The 21,568-nt window shown below is 41.9% G+C and overlaps 1 protein-coding gene and 1 long non-coding RNA gene across 2 annotated transcripts; both read right to left on the bottom strand.

Annotated features, from left to right (window-relative positions):
- Positions 1-371: 371 nt before the first annotated feature.
- LOC112259787 lies at positions 372-2,801 on the bottom strand. The gene is made up of 3 exons (XR_002954916.2): positions 2,332-2,801; positions 2,109-2,179; positions 372-1,873 (listed from the first exon to the last, which is right to left on the bottom strand). It is a non-coding gene; the product is annotated as an uncharacterized LOC112259787 (long non-coding RNA).
- Positions 2,802-3,137: 336 nt separating this feature from the next.
- On the bottom strand, positions 3,138-7,222 carry LOC112259793 (cell wall protein DAN4-like). Its single transcript, XM_042329330.1, has 5 exons — positions 6,801-7,222; positions 6,459-6,514; positions 3,947-4,935; positions 3,662-3,687; positions 3,138-3,330 (listed from the first exon to the last, which is right to left on the bottom strand). Exons 2-5 carry the CDS (start codon positions 6,493-6,495, stop codon positions 3,138-3,140), a joined length of 1,245 nt encoding a protein of 414 aa, XP_042185264.1. The 5' UTR covers positions 6,496-6,514; positions 6,801-7,222.
- Between the last annotated feature and the right edge of the window lie 14,346 nt (positions 7,223-21,568).

The following is a 21,568-nucleotide window of genomic DNA, read 5'->3' as shown; positions in this document are numbered from 1 at the left end:
GGCCTGCACACAGCCCTGACCTCAACCCCATCGAAAACCTTTTGGATGAATTGGAATGCCTTCTGCGAGCCAGGCCTAATCGCCCAACATCAGTGCTCTTTTAGCTTAATGGAAACAAGTCCCCGCAGAAATGTTCCAACATGTAGTGGAAAGCTTTTCCATTAGAGTAGAGGTTGTTAAAGCAGCAAAAGGGGGACCAACTCCATATTAATGTCCATAATTTTGGAATGAGATGTTTGATGAGCAGGTGTCCACATACTTTTGATCATGTAGTGTATGTTCATGAGATCCCACTCTCTGGGCCAAGATTTGCAGTCCCGTTAGTGACGGTACCTGGAAGGTTTGATGATCCATCTCATTAGAAACCAAAACACAGATCGAGGAAGCTTTATTCAACTCAGACAGAACAATCACCAAAGAGGAACTCCGCTGAACCCACATCTCTGTTTACTCACAACAAACCACTGAGTCTTCATCGCTCCCTAAAGGGGACCCACATCAACATTATATTAAAACAGAGTACCCTAACAAACTTAGAGAGAAAGACACCCTATGCTTGAGCTCTGACGAAGGCCTTTGACCAAAAGCTCCAACAGCAGGACCCCTGACCGACCCTTTTCCCTTTGTACCAATGCGTCATAACGGACCCTCAACTAAACCAGACGACACTCGAATTTACATAAATACATTTTTGCATTGAATTTCCCTTTTGCGTGATGCCGTGTCAGTAACTGATTATTGTATTTTTGTTAGTCTTAATTACATATCCTGATTAATACTGTTGCTGCATTGTCCACATTTGGATGTGAACGAATAGCCTAGGGAATGCGACTCCTAGTGGATGAAACCAGGGGCGCAACTTTCACTCGGGATGGACATGCCCCCCCACATTCTGAAATTGCATTTTTGTCCCCACCAGTTTTATCATTGGAATGTTATTCAAAACGATTGCTTTAGGACCATGCAGACTCCTCCGAGCGGTCGGGTAGGCTGTTTGGAGTGTTTATCCAACTGGATAAAAATGATTGAAAAAATAATGATTCAAAATAAAATGTGGCCTTGGATGAACCTATAATTTCGGTGCAGTTTTGGTGGATTCTGTTATATTTTCCCTCTCAGTTGATAAGACCATCTCATCCTCAAAGTCTGGTGAATGTTTGTACTGTAGTGTTTGTTGAGTTCAAGTACAGAAGTTCATGTATGATGTTGACCTGTGGTGATTCTCACCTCAATGACCGTGTTATTTTCCGTTAGCCTATACCCTGCCTTAGTCTGTTAACTCTCTCATTTTCCAAATTATTTAGCCTAGTATATAATATCAACAAAAAAAATATCAGTGGCCTTGAGTTCAGTTACAAGTGTTTGGGTAATTGAAGTTTCTGAGTTAGATGACTTTCACTATGAGAACATAGCAACTGACTGTTGATTAATACATCATATTGAATTTACAAATGTTCAAAAATAAATTCCACTTCCACTTTTTCTCTCTCCACATTACAGAGTATTTTGTGTAGATCGTTTACAAAACAATACAATTCAAACATTTTTAATGACACTTTGTAACATAAAATGTGAGACAAGTCAAGAGATGTGAACTTTCTGAAGGTACTATAGATATTTAGTTGCCTAATACATTAGGTCCAGTTACGGCAGGACATGGGGTAAGAGTGTAATCTTGAGGGTAATCTATTGTAAGGTATCTGTTGTGTCTTTGCTATGCCGGATTAAGTGATATGACACGGGGTTCATAAATCTCCCCCAACAGGCCATCGTCATTAAAGTTTGTAACTCTCTTTGTATTCTGTCCTGAAATGATTCTCATATGCAGTGTAAAGGTCTCTGGCATCCCTCGTCTGATCAGTTCCCACTGAAGCTGGAATAAACAAAGGGGTTACATCATTTAGTAAATGTGTAAACACTACATTCCTATCCTCTTCAAACTCCTTTCCACTTATTCGCTTCACTTTCCATCTTTACTCAGTATCCTTATTTGTTAAAGCAACCTTACACTGAAATCACTTTGAGTGAGGTTATTCCTCATTCTATAATCATTTTTGGAGATGAATAATAATTCATTATTATATGATACGTTTGACAGTGACTCTCACCTGCTTCAAGATTTCAGATTCGGTAAGGTCTGTTGTCATGGTAAATTTCACCCTCAGTACCAACTTATATCCTGTAGAGACACAATGAGTCAGTAATACGAACAAGCATTAAGCAAAACAGACAGACAGACACGTACTGTACTATAAGAAAAAAAGGAGACTTGACAGGGTTTACCACTATTACCAATTTCATTAGATATTAAGTAAAGTAAATCATACTTACCAGACCTACTATGCATGGTGTACTGTCCTGCAGGTGGAGTTATAGTGCTCATGTGTGTAGTGTCTGGTAGCTCAGTAGTGGTTGTTGTATTAGGAGCTGTAGTTGTTGTAGTAAGAGTTGCAGTTGTTGTATTAGGAGCTGTAGTTGTTGTAGTAAGAGTTGCCGTTGTTGTATTAGGAGCTGCAGTTGTTGTAGTAGGAGCTGCAGTTGTTGTATTAGGAGCTGTAATTGTTGTAGTAAGAACAGCAGTTGTTGTATTAGGAGCTGCAGTTGTTGTATTAGGAGCTGTAATTGTTGTAGTAAGAACAGCAGTTGTTGTATTAGGAGCTGCAGTTGTTGTATTAAGAGCTGCAGTTGTTGTTTTAGGAGCTGTAGGTGTTGTATTAGGAGCTGTAGGTGTTGTAGTAGGAGCTGTAGGTGTTGTAGTAGGAGCTGTAGGTGTTGTAGTAGGAGCTGTAGGTGTTGTAGTAGGAGCTGTAGGTGTTGTAGTAGGTGTTGTAGTAGGAGCTGCAGTTGTTGTTGTAAGAACAGCAGTTGTTGTAGTAGGAGCTGTAGTGGGAGCTGTAGGTGTTGTAGTAGGAGCTGTAGGTGTTGTAGTAGGAGCTGTAGGTGTTGTATTAGGAGCTGTAATTGTTGTAGTAAGAACAGCAGTTGTAGTAGGAGCTGTAGTTGTTGTAGTAGGAGCTGTAGGTGTTGTAGTAGGAGATGTGGTTGTTTTATTAGGGGATGTGGTTGTTTTATTAGGAGCAGTGGTTGTCATAGTAGGAGCTACAGTTGTTGTGATTAGAGCTACAGTTGTGGTTAACTTAGCAGGAGCTGTTGTTGTCGTAATTGGATCTGTGGTTGTTGTAGTAGGAGCTGCAGTTGTAGTCGTAGTAGGAACTGTGGTTGTAGTAAGAGCTGCTGCTCCTGTTATTGTTGTTGTAGTAGAAGCTGTAGTTGTGGTTGTTGTAGTAGGAACTGTTGTCGGAATTGGATCTGTGGTTGTTGTAGTAGAAGCTTCAGTTGTAGATGGAGCCTCAGTTATTGTTGTTGTAGTAGGAGCTGTAGTTGTGGTTGTTGTAGTAGGAGCTGCAGCTGTGGTTGTTGTAGTAGGAGCTGCAGCTGTGGTTGTCGTAGTAGGAGCTGCAGTTGTGTTTGTCGTAGTAGGAGCTGCAGTTGTGGTTGTCGTAGTAGGAGCTGCAGTTGTGGTTGTAGGAGCTGTAGTTGTGGTTGTTGTAGTAGGAACTGTAGATGTGGTTGTTGTAGTAGGAGCTGCAGTTGTGGTTGTCGTAGTAGGAGCTGCAGTTGTGGTTGTAGGAGCTGTAGTTGTGGTTGTTGTAGTAGGAACTGTAGATGTGGTTGTTGTAGTAGGAGCTGCAGTTGTAGTAGGAGCTGTGGTTGTTGTAGTAGGAGCTGCAGCTGTGGTTGTTGTAGTAGGAGCTGCAGCTGTGGTTGTTGTAGTAGGAGCTGCAGCTGTGGTTGTTGTAGTAGGAGCTGCAGCTGTGGTTGTTGTAGTAGGAGCTAATGTTGTGGTTGTTGTAGTAGGAGCTACTGTTGTGGTTGTTGTAGTAGCAGCTGTGGTTGTTGTAGTAGCAGCTGCAGCTGTGGTTGTTGTTGTAGTAGTAGGAGCTGCAGCTGTGGTTGTTGAAGTAGGAGCTACTGTTGTGGTTGTTGTAGTAGGAGCTACTGTTGTGGTTGTTGTAGTAGGAGCTACTGTTGTGGTTGTTGAAGTAGGAGCTACTGTTGTGGTTGTTGTAGTAGGAGCTACTGTTGTGGTTGTTGTAGTAGGAGCTACTGTTGTGGTTGTTGTAGTAGGAGCTACTGTTGTGGTTGTTGTAGTAGGAGCTACTGTTGTGGTTGTTGTAGTAGGAGCTACTGTTGTGGTTGTTGTAGTAGGAGCTACTGTTGTGGTTGTTGTAGTAGGAGCTACTGTTGTGGTTGTCGTAGTAGGAGCTACTGTTGTGGTTGTCGTAGTAGGAACTACTGTTGTGGTTGTCGTAGTAGGAGCTGCAGTTGTGGTTGTCGTAGTAGGAGCTGCAGTTGTGGTTGTCGTAGTAGGAGCTGCAGTTGTGGTTGTCGTAGTAGGAGCTGCAGTTGTGGTTGTCGTAGTAGGAGCTGCAGTTGTGGTTGTAGGAGCTGTAGTTGTGGTTGTTGTAGTAGGAACTGTAGATGTGGTTGTTGTAGTAGGAGCTGCAGTTGTAGTAGGAGCTGTGGTTGTTGTAGTAGGAGCTGCAGTTGTGGTTGTCGTAGTAGGAGCTGTAGTTATGGTTGTAGTTGGAGCTGCAGTTGTGGTTGTCGTAGTAGGAGCTGTTGTAGTAAATGGATTTGTGGTTGTTGTAGTAGGAGCTGCAGCTGTGGTTGTTGTAGTAGGAGCTGCAGCTGTGGTTGTTGTAGTAGGAGCTGTTGTAGTAAATGGATCTGTGGTTGTTGTAGTAGGAGCCTCAGTTATTGTTGTTGTTGTAGGAGCTGCGTCTGTGGTTGTTGGAGCAAGAGATGCACCTACAGCTGTGGTTGTTGGAGCAGGAGATGCACTGACAGCTGTGGTTGTTGTAGCAGGTGCCTCTGTTGCGGTTGTCATATTATCTGTAGTTGTGCTTGTTACAGAGCAGAGTCTACCTATTACTTGGAAAAAGATAACAATTATTAGGTAGCGTAACAATACTTTAATCCCAGGCACCAGAAATTGACTCAGGCACTTCTAAAACATCTGACTATTTTTTCCCTCAAGGTCCCACACATCATCATCCTGCAAAAAAAAAACATTTAGACAGTTCCATTGGGCTTTTGGCAGAAAATGTCTTCTGGAACATGTAAACTTTCCTGTGCCTTAATAATACACGTGTATGCCATCTGTAAATACAAATAAAATTGTTAAATTACGAGCATAGTAGTTTTTGACCCAGAAAATACAGGAACATTCCTACTTTCAATGATTGGCTGAGATAATGGAAGGGCTGGACATGCCGAGAAATGAGTTTGGATATGTCTGCCATGTAGCATGGTCTTAACTATTACATGAGCTGCTCAGTATGCAGCAAGTTAAAGCATACTGTTAGCTAGCTAGCTAATGTTAGCTGGCTGGCTCTCTAGCTAACGTTTTGTGAATGTTCTGTGTAGTAATTTTATTTGTATCTCAGAAAGCCATTTGAATTGCTAGTTATAGCCTAATGTTGGCTAGCTAACATTGAACCTATTTGGTTAGCTTTAGCTACTTGCAGGTTCATATATGGTAGTATTGCCGCGTTCGAAACAAGTGGGGAAAAAAACAAGAGTTCAAATCATGACATCAGTGAATTTCAGGTCGGAAAGTCAGAGCCCTAGAAAGAAGCCCGAGTTCCAGAGTTGGATGACCGTTCAAATAGTTTTTTCCAAATCCTAATTGTTTTGAACGCAGCGTTAGTTGGGATTATGGTTAGCTAGCTAGCTAGCTACATGTCCAAACAAAAGAAACTACTATGCAAATGACCATTTCACTGTACCTTTTACACCTTCTATATCCTCTGCATGTGACAAATAAACTAATATTTTATTAGTTAACTAGGCAAGTCAGTTAAGAACAAATTCTTATTTACAATGACAGCCTAGGAACAGTGGGTTTTCTGCCTTGTTCAGGGGCAGAACAATAAGAGTTTTACCTTGACAGCTCAGGGATTTGATCTAGCAACCTTTCGGTCACTGGCCCAATGCTCTGACCACTAGGCTACCTTCTGCCTGTTTACCAGAAATTGTAATCTGAAGAACAACATAATCGGCACCAAAATCAGATTAGGATATAGGCCAAGGACCAGATAAAGTGTATTTTTGCTACTACTTTCACCATGTTTAGTCTTGAAATCTTTGGTAGTTTACTACACTGTGAATCCTTAAAGAGATAGAGATATGTGGGGCTAAGGCTTAAGAGTGTGTGAACAATGCTGAATGGGTGTAGACAAAGAAGAACTCTCCAGTAGGTGTACTGTACCAAAATATTCACAGACCATTTTCTCAAAGGTGGGGTTCCAAGTTCATCAACTTTCAAAGCATAATTAATTTCCCATTGCTCATCAACTGTGCAGTGCATGATATAACATATTATAGCTCTGAGTCTCTACTTTTATCCAATGTAAAAAGAAAATGTAAATTGCTGCATAGGACCAGATACTAACCTGAAAAAATGATGATGAGAAACACTCCAAGTTCCATAGTTCTATTGGTATTCCCTCTAATACATGGGAGAAAAAACATGAATCAAATTCTAAATACATTTTAAACGATTATTAATTTAAATTATACATTTAAATACTATCAAAAATACAAATTGAAATACTGAAGGTAGCCTAAACAGTAAGCAGTTAAAAATCTCATTATGTTTTTTTAAGTGAGATTTTTCTATCAATACAGTAGACCTACCTGTAAGTGACAATGTTCACTGTTCCGCACATTTACATTCTGATAAGGCAGGTACTTTTAATGTATAATATTTGATAGAATAATAGAAAATGTCTTACCAAAATGGTTGCTGTTGTCTTCCTCAGTGTTCAGGCTTCTGTGAGCTCCTCAAATGATCTGCATAAGCTTCTGTTCTATAATTTGTTCTCTGTCAGCAGGCATCCCAAATGGCACCCTATTCGCTATAAAGTGCACTACTTTGACTAGGAAATGGGGTGCCATTTGGAATGTACACTCAGTCTCTGGCAGTTACAGTAACTACACAGTTCAACGTGAAGAATAAACTACATTACAACACTATCAGGCCAGTAAGCAACATCTGAATATATTTTTAAAAGTACAGACTCATAGATTCAAAATGGTATATCATACACTGTAGTTGGAGGAAACAGGAAAGTTATACCGCTTTTAAAGTTGATAAACGTGTTATCCCACTTACGAAATAATAGGAGAAAATACCCTTGAAAGTGTTCACACTTGCTCAAGAGCTCTTCTATGAGTATGCCCATTCAGCATTGATCACACCATCTTATGCCTTAGCCCCACCCATCTATTTAAGGACTCACATGTGAGGACATGTACTAAAAACAGAGTGAGTAAGGTGGTGTAGTAAACCAGTGTTGAAAGTAGTAGTCTACAATAAGGAAAAACTCCAGGTAAAAATGCACTTCATCTCGTCTTTGGCTTCTATCAAATCAAACCAACGTTTACTTGTCATGTACACAGGATACAGAAGGTGTAAAAGGTACAGTGAAATGCTTCCTTGCCAGTTCCTCCTCAACAGCACAGTATCAATATCAAAAATAGAACACTTGTGAACAGAAAAGTATCAATATCAATAAATAGAAGGGGAAAAGTCGCAAAGCCAGTAGAGAAAGAACAAAAGAATATACACTAAGTAGAAAAACAATATCAACAACGGCGGCGGTGATAGAAGAAGTTATATGTATACAATCAGAAGTTATATGTATACAATCAGAAGTTATATGTATACAATCAGAAGTTATATGTATACAATCAGAAGTTATATGTATACAATCAGAAGTTATATGTATACAATCAGAAGTTATATGTATACTATCAGAAGTTATATGTATACTATCAGAAGTTATATGTATACTATCAGGGTAAAGTGACTGAGCAGCTGGATTCATGTAAAACGTAGCAGCAGCGTATGGTGGTTGAGTGTGTTGTGAGTGTTAAGAGAGAGGCATGTGAATGTGCATAGAGGCCGTGCAGATCGTCCAAGGGGGCAGGCAGACAGCTAGAAGAACATTGGTGGAGGGCTTGTGATGTCCATAGCCTCTCCCTGATCTAAAAGATAGGTTTTGTTGTGTTCAGTCTAGGTGGTGATTGTACAGGCAGACCATCTCTGGGAAGAAGGACGTCAGCGTTGCACAGCAGCTAAAACCTGGTCCCAGCTGAGTCCAAACACTCCTTTATGACATCACCAGGATCCAGAGCATCAGAGCTGTTAATAATGGTCATAAACAGTCAAAATGTTTTTAATGAAATGGGATGATATTTGGATGAAACCAGATCAACGTATGATGGCCAAAGTATGAAAAAGGATTGTTGCTTCTACATTGATAAAGTTTTATCTTAAAGTTACTGGCCCCCTCCCCATGCCATTCACTTGCTATCAGGAGGCGGGATTTTTAAGGGATAAGGTGACATCAGCCTAGCTCTCCCATTTTATTACACCAATGGGAACATGATATTCTCTTACCTAATTTAGATAAGTACCATCTTGTAACCAACATTGGAGAAGGTATGTTTGCAGAGGGGTGTGATTTATATAGCTATATAGCTACTCTACTGGTGCCAAAATATAATTAAGAGTTTACCCTATTCATCTATGGCAAAGATACTTATGTTTCCGCTTTCATCTGTATCGGTTGTTAGCTAGTTACTGGCTAGCTAGGTCTTCAGCAAGCATGGAACAAAAGAGGGGAAAGGTCACTCAAAACTCTGACGCAGTTGTCATGCCAACACATCATTCAGTGCTGCTGTGAACCGCATCACATGAGACATGCCAAATGGGAGAACTATATTCTTTTGTACATCATTGATGCAATGTTGCTTGAGATGTGTTTACTGCAACACTATTCACTGCATCCAAGTTTCTTGACATAGGCATTTCAAACAGCTGTCAGTCAAGGCGAGTTCATGAATACAAGATCCCAGCCCACTCAACCTGTCTTTTCAAACTTCCTGGTAGTTAGCAATGAGAGAGAGTATTTCTTTATAGAATGTCATTGATGGAGTACTTGGTATTACCGAAGATTATTGAAAAACAACATTTATACCAAGCCATGAGGTCGAAGGAATTGTCTCTGCAATAACCATCTTTGCAGCATTCCACCAATCAGGCCTTTATGGTAGAGTGGCCAGATGGAAGCCACTCCTCAGTAAAAGGCACAATGCAGCCCACTTGGAGTTTGCCAAAAGACACCTAAAGGACTCTCAGACCATGAGAAACAAGATTCTCTGGGCTGATGAAATGAAGATTGAACTCTTTGGACTGAATGCCAAGCGTCACGTCTGGAGGAAACGAGGCACCACTCATCACCTGGCCAATACCATCCCTACGGTGAAGCATGGTGGTGGCAACATCATGATGTGGGGATGTTTTTATTGGCAGGGAATGGGAGATTAGTCAGGATCGAGGGAAAGATGAACAGCACAAAGTATTTGTATTTATTATGGACCCCCATTATCCAAGGCAGCAGCTACTCTCCCTGGGATCCGACAAAATTAAGGCAGTTCTACAGTTCTACAAAATTCAGAACACACTAAGAGTGTGCCCTCAGGCCAAAACACCACTACCATCTAGCTACAGCACAAAATCCATTTGTACGTGTGTGTATAGTGTGTATGTTATCATGTGTGTTTATGTATGTGTCTGTGCCTATGTTTGTGTTGGTTCACAGTCCCCACTGTTACATAAGATGTATTTTTATCTGATTCTATTGATTGCATCAGTTACCTAATGTGGAATAGAGTTCCATGTAGTCTGGACTTGGAGACTGTGAAGAGACCTCTGGTGGCATGTCTTGTGAAATATGCATGGGTGTCTGAGCTGTGTGCTAGTCATTTAAACAGACCGTTTGGTGCTTTCAACATGTCAATATCTCTCACAAGTACTTTGAGCCAGGAGAGATTGACATGTATATTATTCATGTTTGTTCTCTGTGTACATCCAAAGGCCAGCCATGCTGCCTTGTTCTGAGCGAATTGCAATTTTTCTTACTCCCTTTTTGTGGCACCTGACCAAACTAAACAGTAGTCCGGGTGTGACAAAACTAGAGCCTGTAGAACCTGCCTTGTTAATAGCGCGGTTAAGAAGGTAGAGCAGCGCTTTATTATGGACAGACTTCTTCCCATTTTAGCTACTGTTGTATCAATATGTTGTATCAATATGTTTGGACCATGACAGTTCTCAACCTGCTCAATTTCCACATTATTTATTACAAGATGTATTTGAGGTTTAGGGTTAAGTGAATGATTTGTCCCAGATACAATGCTTTTAGTTTTTGAAACATATTCCTTGCCACCTATTCTGAAACTACCTGCAGCTCTTTGTTAAGTGTTGCAGTCACTTCAGTTTCTGTAGTAGCCGACGTGTATAGTGTTGAGTCATCTTCATACATAGGCACACTGGCTTTACTCAAAGCGGCATGTCGCTTTGAGTAAAGATTGAACAAATCAAAGAGCCTAGACAGCTGCCATGGGGAATTATGTCAGAGAGGCTTCCATTAAAGACCCTCCAGAGCGTTCAGGACCTCCGACTGGGGCAAAGGTTTACCTTCCAACAGGACAACGACCCTAAGCACATAGCCATGACAATGCAGGAGTCTATGAATGTCCATGAGTGGCCCATCCAGATCCCGGATTGAACCCGATCGAACATCTCTGGAAAGACCTGAAAATAGCTGTGCAGCGACTCTCCCCATCCAACTTGACAGAGCTTGAGAGGATCTGCAGAGAAGAATGGGAGAAACTCCCCAAATATAGATGTGCCAAGCTTGTAGCGTCCTGTAATCGCTGCCAAAGGTGCTTCAACAAAGTACTGATTAAAGGGTCTGAATACTTTCGTAAATGTGATTTTCCTTTTTATTTATTTTATTTTATACATTTGCAAACATTTTTGGGTGTATTGTGTGTGTGGATTGATGAGGATTGAAAAAAAATACATTTTAGAATAAGGCTAATGTAACAAAATGTGGAAAAAGTAATGGGGTCTGAATACTTTCCAAATGCACTGTATATTTTTATACCTAAAGTGGTCCTAAAATTTCAAAACAAATAGATAAAAGTTTCTTGATGGTATGATGGTTTCTTGATGGTATGATGACTAGAAAATTGACAGACTTTTTATGTAAAGATATAACCTAATCGTATTATCATCTGTATCTGTAGTAGAAAGCAATGGGTTAGAAGATGTACATAACCAACCCATCAAATAAAATGCAACATCTATTTATGGCCAGCTATGTAAACTCTAACATTGATTTATCCTGCAATAGATGTCATTCAATTGGTAGTATTCATGTTTGTATTATTCTAATGCCTGTTAAGCAGGTTGACATTTATTGGGATGAGTCTTGTCCTGAATGCAGAACTGATCTATTATCACTACATTGGCTGCAAATGTCAAAATTGGCTGTATTGTAAAAAAAAATGTATTTCACAAAAATGTGCATTTTGGTCTTAATGTAAGTTTCTGGTTAGGCATTAGGGATAGCAGTGTGGTTAAGATTATGGTTAAAGTTAGGTTTAATGACTGTGTGGCTGTGCCAGATTTTATGACTTTGTGGCTATGGCAGCTACTAACCTGTACCTCTTAAGGGGAAAGTAATCAAATCAAATGAAATTGTTTTGATCACATACACATGTTTAGCCAATGTTATTGCGGGTGTTGCGAAATGCTTGTGTAAGGGGTGCGTAACTGGTGGCAGGGACGTCAGTCGCAGGAGAGCAGAACTAGGTAATAGCCGGAGCAGGTTAATAGTAAAACCAACGGCATAAGAAATACAAACCTGACGCGCACCAGTCAAACAAATATGCACAAGCACTTATACAACAAACAATACCACACAAAGACATGGCGGGAACAGAGGGTTAAATACACAACACATAATGATGGAAATGAAAACCAGGTGTGTGGAAAAACACACACAAGACAAAACAAATGGAAAACGAAAAATAGATCGGCGATGGCTAGAAGACCGGCGACATTGACCGCCGAACACCGCCCGAACAAGGAGAGGCACCGACTGCGGCAGAAGTCGTGACCGCTTGTGCTAATCAGATTACATTATTGAGTTTGGGTAATTCAAAAGTTACGTTACTGATTAAAACATTTGGACAGGTAACTACAGTAGTAACTGAAAGTAACCTACCCGACCCTGGTGGCATAGCAGGAAGATCAAAATGCCGTCAAATCCCAGATGAGGACATGTTGAATAAAAATGACTCTATAAATAAACATACACAATGTAATCATTTATGTTAGTGTGTCAAGTTGAAAACACTGCAGCTATTTCGTGACTTTCCGGGGACAGCGCCTCATTTTTGTTTGCAGGGCATCATGTGAACATTTTAATCCACATGTGAAAGGTTATGTGACCACGTGAAAATCTGGTAACACTGTAATTGACACATAGCATTTTATTATTTAACATAAACTCTCCTTACGGGAAAAACACATGATTTCACATTTGGAAATCACATGATTTCATGTGAAATTATGTGAAACAGTGCAGTTTTGGAACACTTTACATGTGATGATATTTCACATGAAGTTTCACATGTGGATTTCCGGTAACACTTCACTTGACACCCAGAATTACAACATGTTATGACAGGGTCATAACCATGTCATGATATATCAAAACAGTAACATGGTCATTACACATTCATGATGCACATACATATTTCGACCTGTTGCGATATATATTGCATTATTTAATGGCTGGTTATGACGTAAGAGTGTCAAAACTCACAAAACTTACCACTCAAGGCAAAACATTCCATTACACCATAGCCTGCTTGTCAACATTATGTTTATATTATATTTATTTGTATATATTAAGGAACACCTAACTTTCCCAGACATACATTACTCCTTTCGACAACAGCAGCAATTACTAATTCCAAGGGTATTTCATGAGGTTGTACTTCAAAAAATAATGTAATATTATTATTTAATTGCTATTATTATTAGTTGTCATATTATTATTGTTACTAGGTATTGTTTGTTTAGTTATTTTTTTCATTTGGACAATCTTGAAAACGAGATACTACATCTCAAGAGATTTCATACTGCAAAATTGCAAATAAATATTTTCTGAAATTGAACATGTTACATTTTCACTGTAATAGCGCACACGTTGAAGTCAGACATACACCTACCTCAAGGCTCTGTTTCTGATGACTGGGATGAATGCAGAAGTGTCAAGGCAAACGACAGGGCAGGCCGAGGTCAATTAACCAGTGCACAGTCCGAAAGGTACAGAACGGCAGGCAGGCTCAGGGTGAGGGCAAGCAAAGGTCAGTAATCCAGGGTGGTGTGACAAGGTACAGAATGGAAGGAAGGCCCAGGGTCAGGGCAGGCAGAGGTCAGTAATCCAGGGTGGTATGATAAGGTACAGAATGGAAGGCAGGCTCAGGGTCAGGGCAGGCAGAATTGGTCAAAACCCGGGAAAACTAGAAATCAGGAACTAGAGAAACAGACGATCCAAGATGGAGTAGCAGTCAGACATCTTTGTCCATCGTCTTGTCATGTCCCATTTATATATATTTTTATATACTTTTCTTCACATATCTTTTATATATTTTTCTAAACCTCAACTTCAAAATACTCTCCTGCAACCCGCCTCACCCAATGTGATGTGGATCTGTTTTTTCTAAAGTATTTTTATTTACCTCGGAACCGGAATCCCCCAACAGAAGCTAGCCAACAAAAGCTAACAGAAGCTATCCAGCTCACTAGCTACTAGCTAGTAGTCAGCTAACCACTGCTAGCGGTCATCAGCTAACCTTTAGCTCGGAAAGCTCTCGCCAGTTTGTACAACGCGACTCAAACAGGAGCGTACCGAACCTATTTTCTCTCGATATCCCCGGATTCCTACTGCAAGCTCCGAACCTTTTCACCTGGATCATCGCAGCTAGCTAGATGCTATCCGAGTGACTACTGGCTAGTGGCTAATGTCTGTCCCAAAGCAAGCACCAATTAGCCTGGAGCTAGCCCATGCTAGGCCCATTCTCCCGGCTAGCTGAAGAGGCCCATCAGCCACTCCTGGGCTACAATAACTGGACCCCTTCTACTGCCGGTACGGGGCACGGAACCCCGCCAATCCTTCACAACTGGACTACGATGTAATCTGCTCGAGGGGGTACTCAACTGGCCCCTACATCGCGACGTCCCCTGAATGCCCATCTGCTAGCCTGCTAGCCGCGGCCCGCTAGCTGTTTAGAGCATATATTACTGTTAGCTGAATAGATCCATCAGCCAATTTCATGCGCCACTATACCTATTTTGCCAATTGGACCCCTCTGCTAATCGGAACCCTACTAAACCATCACAACTGGTCTATCGACGTCAGGCTAAAACAGACTTTCCTCCATTGAGACATCCCTCTAAGGCCATTCTGCTAGCTTGCTAGCCCCGGCTTGCTAGCTGTCTGAATCGCCATGTCTCCAGCCAGCCCAACCACTCACTGGACCCCTATGATCACCCAGCTACGCATGCCTTTCCCTAATATCAATATGCCTTGTCCATTACTGTCCTGGTTAGGGATTATTGTCTTATTTCACTGTAGAGCCTCTAGCCCTGCTCAATATGCCTTAATGCTTAACCAACAATTTAGTTCCACCCCCCACATATGCAGTGACATCACCTTGTTTAATAAACATCTCTAGAGACAATATCTCTCTCATCATTACTCAATGCCTAGGTTTACCTCCAATGTACTCACATACCTTTGTCTGTACATTATGCCTTGAATCTATTCTAAACCTGTTCCTTTTACTCTCTGTTCCGAAAGTACTAGACGACCAGTTCTGATATCCTTTAGCCGTACCCTTGTCCTACCCCTCCTCTGTTCCTCTGGAGACATAGAGGTTAATCCAGGCCCTGCAGCGCCTAGCTCCACTCCTACTCCCCAGGTGCTCTCATTTGTTGACTTCTGTAACCGTAAAAGCCTTGGTTTCATGCATGTTAACATCAGAAGCCTCCTCCTAAGTTTGTTTTATTCACTGCTTTAGCACAGTCTGCCAACCCGAATGTCCTAGCTGTGTCTGAATCCTGGCATTGGAAGACCACTAAAAATCCTGACATTTTCATTCCTTACTGTAACATTTTCAGACAAGATAGAACTGCCAAAGGGGGGAGTGTTGCAATCTACTACAGAGATAGCCTGCAGAGTCCTGTCTTACTATCCAGGGCTGTACCCAAACAATTCGAGCTTCTACTTTTAAAAATCCACCAGAAACAAGAAACAAGTTTCCAGAAACAAGTCTCTCACCGTTGCCGCTTGCTATAGACCACCCTCTGCCCCCAGCTGTGCACTGGACACCATATGTGAATTGATTGCCCCCATCTATCTTCAGAGCTCGTGCTGCTAGGTGACCTAAACTGGGACATGCTTAACACCCCGGCCATCCTACAATCTAAGCTTGATGCCCTCAATCTCACAAATTATCAATGAAACCACCAGGTACAACCCCAAATCCGTAAACACGGGCACCCTCATAGATATCATCCTAACCAACTTGCCCTCCAAATACACCTCTGCTGTTTCCAACCAAGATCTCAGCGATCACTGCCTCATTGCCTGCTTCCCTATGTCACGGCCGTCGAAAGAAGCGGACCAAGGTGAAGCATGGTCAACGTACATTTTCCTCTTTATTTTGGAATGACAAAAACAAAACTAGAAACGAAACAAGAAACAAAACGAACAACAACCGTGACACTTACAGGGCTTTAGTGCTACAAACAAAGTTTACTGCCCACAATCACAGGTGGGAAAAAGGGCTGCCTAAGTATGGTTCTCAATCAGAGACAATGATAGACAGCTGTCCCTGATTGAGAACCATACCCGGCCAAAACAAAGAAATACAAAAACATAGAAAATAAAACATAGCAAATCAAATCAAATCAAATCAAATGTATTTATATAGCCCTTCGTACATCAGCTGATATCTCAAAGTGCTGTACAGAAACCCAGCCTAAAACCCCAAACAGCAAGCAATGCAGGTGTAGAAGCACGGTGGCTAGGAAAAACTCCCTAGAAAGGCCAAAACCTAGGAAGAAACCTAGAGAGGAACCAGGCTATGTGGGGTGGCCAGTCCTCTTCTGGCTGTGCCGGGTGGAGATTATAACAGAACATGGCCAAGATGTTCAAATGTTCATAAATGACCAGCATGGTCGAATAATAATAAGGCAGAACAGTTGAAACTGGAGCAGCAGCATGGCCAGGTGGACTGGGGACAGCAAGGAGTCATCATGTCAGGTAGTCCTGGGGCATGGTCCTAGGGCTCAGGTCCTCCGAGAGAGAGAAAGAAAGAGAGAAGGAAAGAATTAGAGAACGCACACTTAGATTCACACAGGACACCGAATAGGACAGGAGAAGTACTCCAGATATAACAAACTGACCCTAGCCCCCCGATACATAAACTACTACAGCATAAATACTGGAGGCTGAGACAGGAGGGGTCAGGAGACACTGTGGCCCCATCCGAGGACACCCCCGGACAGGGCCAAACAGGAAGGATATAACCACACCCACTTTGCCAAAGCACAGCCCCCACACCACTAGAGGGATATCTTCAACCACCAACTTACCATCCTGAGACAAGGCTGAGTATAGCCCACAAAGATCTCCGCCACGGCACAACCCAAGGGGGGGGCGCCAACCCAGACAGGATTACCACAACAGTAAATCAACCCACTCAGGTTACGCACCCCCTCCAGGGACGGCATGAGAGAGCCCCAGTAAGCCAGTGACTCAGCCTCTGTAATAGGGTTAGAGGCAGAGAATCCCAGTGGAAAGAGGGGAACCGGCCAGGCAGAGACAGCAAGGGCGGTTCGTTGCTCCAGAGCCTTTCCGTTCACCTTCCCACTCCTGGGCCAGACTACACTCAATCATATGACCCACTGAAGAGATAAGTCTTCAGTGAAGACTTAAAGGTTGAGACCGAGTTTGCTACTCTGACATGGGTAGGCACACCGTTCCATAAAAATTGAGCTCTATAGGAGAAAGCCCTGCCTCCAGCTGTTTGCTTAGAAATTCTAGGGACAATTAAGAGGCCTGCGTCTTGTGACCGTAGCGTACGTGTAGGTATGTACGGCAGGACCAAATCAGAGAGATAGGTAGGAGCAAGCCCATGTAATGCTTTGTAGGTTAGCAGTAAAACCTTGAAATCAGCCCTTGCTTTGACAGGAAGCCAGTGTAGAGAGGCTAGCACTGGAGTAATATGATCAAATTTTTTGGTTCTAGTCAGGATTCTAGCAGCCGTATTTAGCACTAACTGAAGTTTATTTAGTGCTTTATCCGGGTAGCCGGAAAGTAGAGCATTGCAGTAGTCTAACCTAGAAGTGACAAAAGCATGGATACATTTTTCTGCATCATTTTTGGACAGAAAGTTTCAGATTTTTGCAATGTTACGTAGATGGAAAAACCCTGTCCTTGAAATGGTCTTGATATGTTCTTCAAAAGAGAGATCAGGGTCCAGAGTAACGCCAAGGTCCTTCACAGTTTTATTTGAGACGACTGTACAACCATTAAGATTAATTGTCAGATTCAACAGAAGATCTCTTTGTTTCTTGGGACCTAGAACAAGCATCTCTGTTTTGTCCGAGTTTAATAGTAGAAAGTTTGCAGCCATCCACTTCCTTATGTCTGAAACACATGCTTCTAGCGAGGGCAATTTTGGGGCTTCACCATGTTTCATTGAAATGTGCAGCTGTGTGTCATCCGCATAGCAGTGAAAGTTAACATTATGTTTTCGAATAACATCCCCAAGAGGTAAAATATATAGTGAAAACAATAGTGGTCCTAAAACGGAACCTTGAGGAACACCAAAATTTACAGTTGATTTGTCAGAGGACAAACCATTCACAGAGACAAACTGATATCTTTCCGACAGATAAGATCTAAACCAGGCCAGAACTTGTCCGTGTAGACCAATTTGGGTTTCCAATCTCTCCAAAAGAATGTGATGAGCACGAGGACAGATGCAGAGCCTCGGCCCGATGCCATTAAAATGTCATTTACCACCTTCACAAGTGCTGTCTCAGTGCTATGATGGGGTCTAAAACCAGACTGAAGCATTTCGTATACATTGTTTATCTTCAGGAAGGCAGTGAGTTGCTGCGCAACAGCCTTCTCTAAAATCTTTGAGAGGAGTGGAAGATTCGATATAGGCCGATAGTTTTTTATATTTTCTGGGTCAAGGTTTGGCTTTTTCAAGAGAGGCTTTATTACTGCCACTTTTAGTGAGTTTGGTACACCCATCAAAAACCAGCAATAACGTAACAAATGAACATAGAAACAATCACGCACAAAAACACAACATAAAAACAGAGGGTTAAATACATGAACATGTAATTGGGGCATGAAACCAGGTGTCTATAAAACAAAAACAAAACAAATGGAAAATGAAAGGTGGATCAGCGATGGCTAGAAGACCAGTGGCGTCGACCTCCGAATGTCGCCCGAACAAGGAGAGGGACCGACTTCGGCCAAAGTCATGACAGGACCCTCTCTTTCTAAAATGATCTGCCGAAATTGTTCCAACACCTATTTACTAGCCTGTTCAACCTATCTTTTGTATCGTCTGAGATTCCCAAAGATTGTAAAGCTGCCGCGGACATCACCCTCTTCAAAGTGGGAGACAGAGTAGTGAGGTAGGGAGACACTCTAGACCCAAACTGCTAGAGACCTATATCTATCCTTCCCTGCCATTCTAAGGTCAATGAAAGTCAAGTTAACAGATTACCGACCATTTCGAATCCCACCGTACCTTCTCCACTATGCAATCTGGTTTAAGAGCTGGTCATGGGTGCACCTCAGCCACGGTCAAGGTCCTAGACGATATCATAACCATCATCAATAAGAGACATTACTGTGCAGCCGTATTCATCGACTTGGCCAAGGCTTTCGGCTCTGTCAATCACCACATCCTTATCGGCAGACTCAGCAGCCTTGGTTTCTCAAATGATAGCCTCACCTGGCTCACCAACTACTTCTCAGACAGAGTTCAGTGTGTCAAATCGGAGGGCCTGTTGTCAGGACCTCTGGCAGTCTCTATGGGGGTGCCACAGGGTTCAATTCTCAGGCCGACTCTCTTCTCTGTATACAGGTACATCAATGATGTCGATCTTGCTGCTGGTGATTCTCTGATCCACCTCTACGCAGACGACACCATTCTGTATAACTCTGGCCCTTCTTTGGACCATGTGTTAACTAACCTCCAGACAAGCTTCAATGCCATAAAACTCGCCTTCCATGGCCTCCAACTGCTCTTAAATGCAAGTAAAACTAAATACTTGCTCTTCAACCGATCCCTGCCCACACCTGCCTGCCCGTCCAGCATCACTACTCTGGACGGTTCTGACTTAGAATATGTGGACAACTACAAATACCTAGGTGTGTGGTTAGACTGTAAACTCTCCTTCCAGACTCACATTAAGCATCTCCAATCCAAAATTAAATCTCGAATCGGCTTCCTATTTCGCAACAAAGCATCCTTCACTCATGCTGTCAAACATACCCTCATAAAACTGACCATCCTACCAATCCTCGACTTCGGCAATGTAATTTATAAATTAGCCTCCAACACTCTACTCAACAAATTGGATGCAGTCTATCACAGTGCCATCCGTTTTGTCACCAAAGCCCCATATACTACCGACCACTGCGACCTGTACATTCTCTTTGGCTGGCCCTCGCTTCAAACTCATTGCCAAACCCACTGGCTCCAGGTCATCTACAAGTCTCTGCTAAGTAAAGCCCCACCTTATCTCAGCTCACTGGTCACCATAGCAGCACCCACCCGTAGCACGCGCTCCAGCAGGTATATTTCACTGGTCACCCCCAAAGCCAATTCCTCCTTTGGCCACCTTTCCTACTGTTATTTATTGTTGCTCCTTTGCACCCCAGTATCTCTACTTGCACACTCATCTTCTGCACATCTATCACTCCAATGTTTAATTGCTATATTGTAACATTTTAATAAATGTGGGTTTTGACACTCTTATGGAGTAACTCAATTTATGTCTCAACATGTGTAAATATTTGGTACATGACAGTGTTATGACCATATTATGACAGGTTATGACAAGTTGTGTCAGCTGTTATGACATATAAATGACATACTTATGACCGTGTCATAATGTGTTAACGATGCTGGGTTTCAAGTAAAGTTTGACCTGAAATCCACATGTGATACTTCATGTGAAATATCCTCACATGTAAGTGTTCCAAAACTACCCAGTTTCACATGATCTCACGTGAAATCATGTGATTTTCCACATGTGAAATCAACTGTTATTTCCTTTATGGGGAGCTTATGTTAACCCCCTAGAGTTGATTGAGGCACCGGTGCATCAATCCAAGATACTTGGCAAAACATTGAAACTAGAGATACTGTATTGAAGGAACTCAGCAGGTGGCGAGAGTGACGCCCTGTCTCTGTATCAGTTAGTCCAGGTAAAGAAGACCCAGCAGGTGGAGAGTGACGCCCTGTCTCTGTATCTGTTAGCCCAGGTGAAGAAGACTTAGCAGGTGGTGATATGATAAAAATACATAGAATAGAGCTAAGCACAGGCAAAATCCTAGAGGATAACCTGGTTCAGTCTGCTTACCAACAGACACGAGAGACAAATTCAACCTTTTAGCAGGACAATAACCTAATACACAAGGCTAAATATACACTTCAGTTGCTTACCAAGTTAACATGGAATGTTTTTGAGAGTCTTGGTTACAATTTTGACTGAAATCAGATTGAAAATGTATGGCAAGACTTAAAATGGCTTGAAGATTTATTTTAAGAATACTGTGCAAATATTTTAGAAAGACTCAAGAGCAGTGATATTACAGTTTTTCTCAGTCCCTCGGTGCATTTTTCACATCATCCCTAACATGTGCAAAATAATAAGTGCATTTCTCAGAACAATTTGTACAAACTGCAATATACAATATATATGTTTCTAAAGCTAGTCAGTCACTAAAAATCCTTAGTACATCTCTCAAAAGTAAATATTCATGCCAATGATCATGTCAGTGTCATCAGAATGATAAGTCATTGAGTCATTGTTCATGAACAAGGTCGTCAAAATGTTTAGGCATGTTGTCAATGTAACTGTGTACTTTGACAGTATTACCTGATGTAAACTTAGGCTACAGTTTGGATGACAGTTACTGTATTGAAAATGCACAAGGCTGCACTTCTATGGCATATATCAATTTCAACAGTACTATTTACATATTACTGTATGTGGGTTATTGATTGAAAGAGACTGGACAACCCAAGGGGCACAAAGGAAAAAAACTAAATTAGAAAGAAACACAGGAAACCACCCCTATAAGGCACAACTTTGCCCGCAGCACTGTTGTGCTGTCTCTACACATCCAGACGTTCCTGTCTGCCGGCCCACATATTCTCATCCACATCACACCGGATATTTTCCCTTCCAATGCAACGTGGAAAGAATCTTTTGGAATGCCTTATCCATCCTCTGCAGGCGTCTACTGTGATGTCCTCACATGCTGCATCCATTGCAGCCAGCAGGGTCATCTGTGTGTGTGGCTGACGATCG

This window comes from Oncorhynchus tshawytscha, linkage group LG10 (genome assembly GCF_018296145.1).
Source record: "Oncorhynchus tshawytscha isolate Ot180627B linkage group LG10, Otsh_v2.0, whole genome shotgun sequence".
Taxonomy (NCBI): Eukaryota; Metazoa; Chordata; class Actinopteri; order Salmoniformes; family Salmonidae; genus Oncorhynchus; species Oncorhynchus tshawytscha.
This window is presented reverse-complemented; position numbering and strand designations above follow the sequence as displayed.

What these genes read in the sequence shown, in the direction of transcription:
- LOC112259793 (XM_042329330.1), bottom strand. Translation starts at nt 6,495, where the DNA reads ATGGAACTTGGAGTGTTTCTCATCATCATTTTTTCAG. An exon ending in TCTCATCATCATTTTTTCAG is followed by an intron (nt 4,936 to 6,458) that starts GTTAGTATCTGG and finishes TCTTTTTCCAAG; the next exon opens with TAATAGGTAGACTCTGCTCT. An exon ending in CTACTTCAACAACCACAGCT is followed by an intron (nt 3,688 to 3,946) that starts GCAGCTCCTACT and finishes CTACAACTGCAG; the next exon opens with CTCCTACTACAACAACCACA.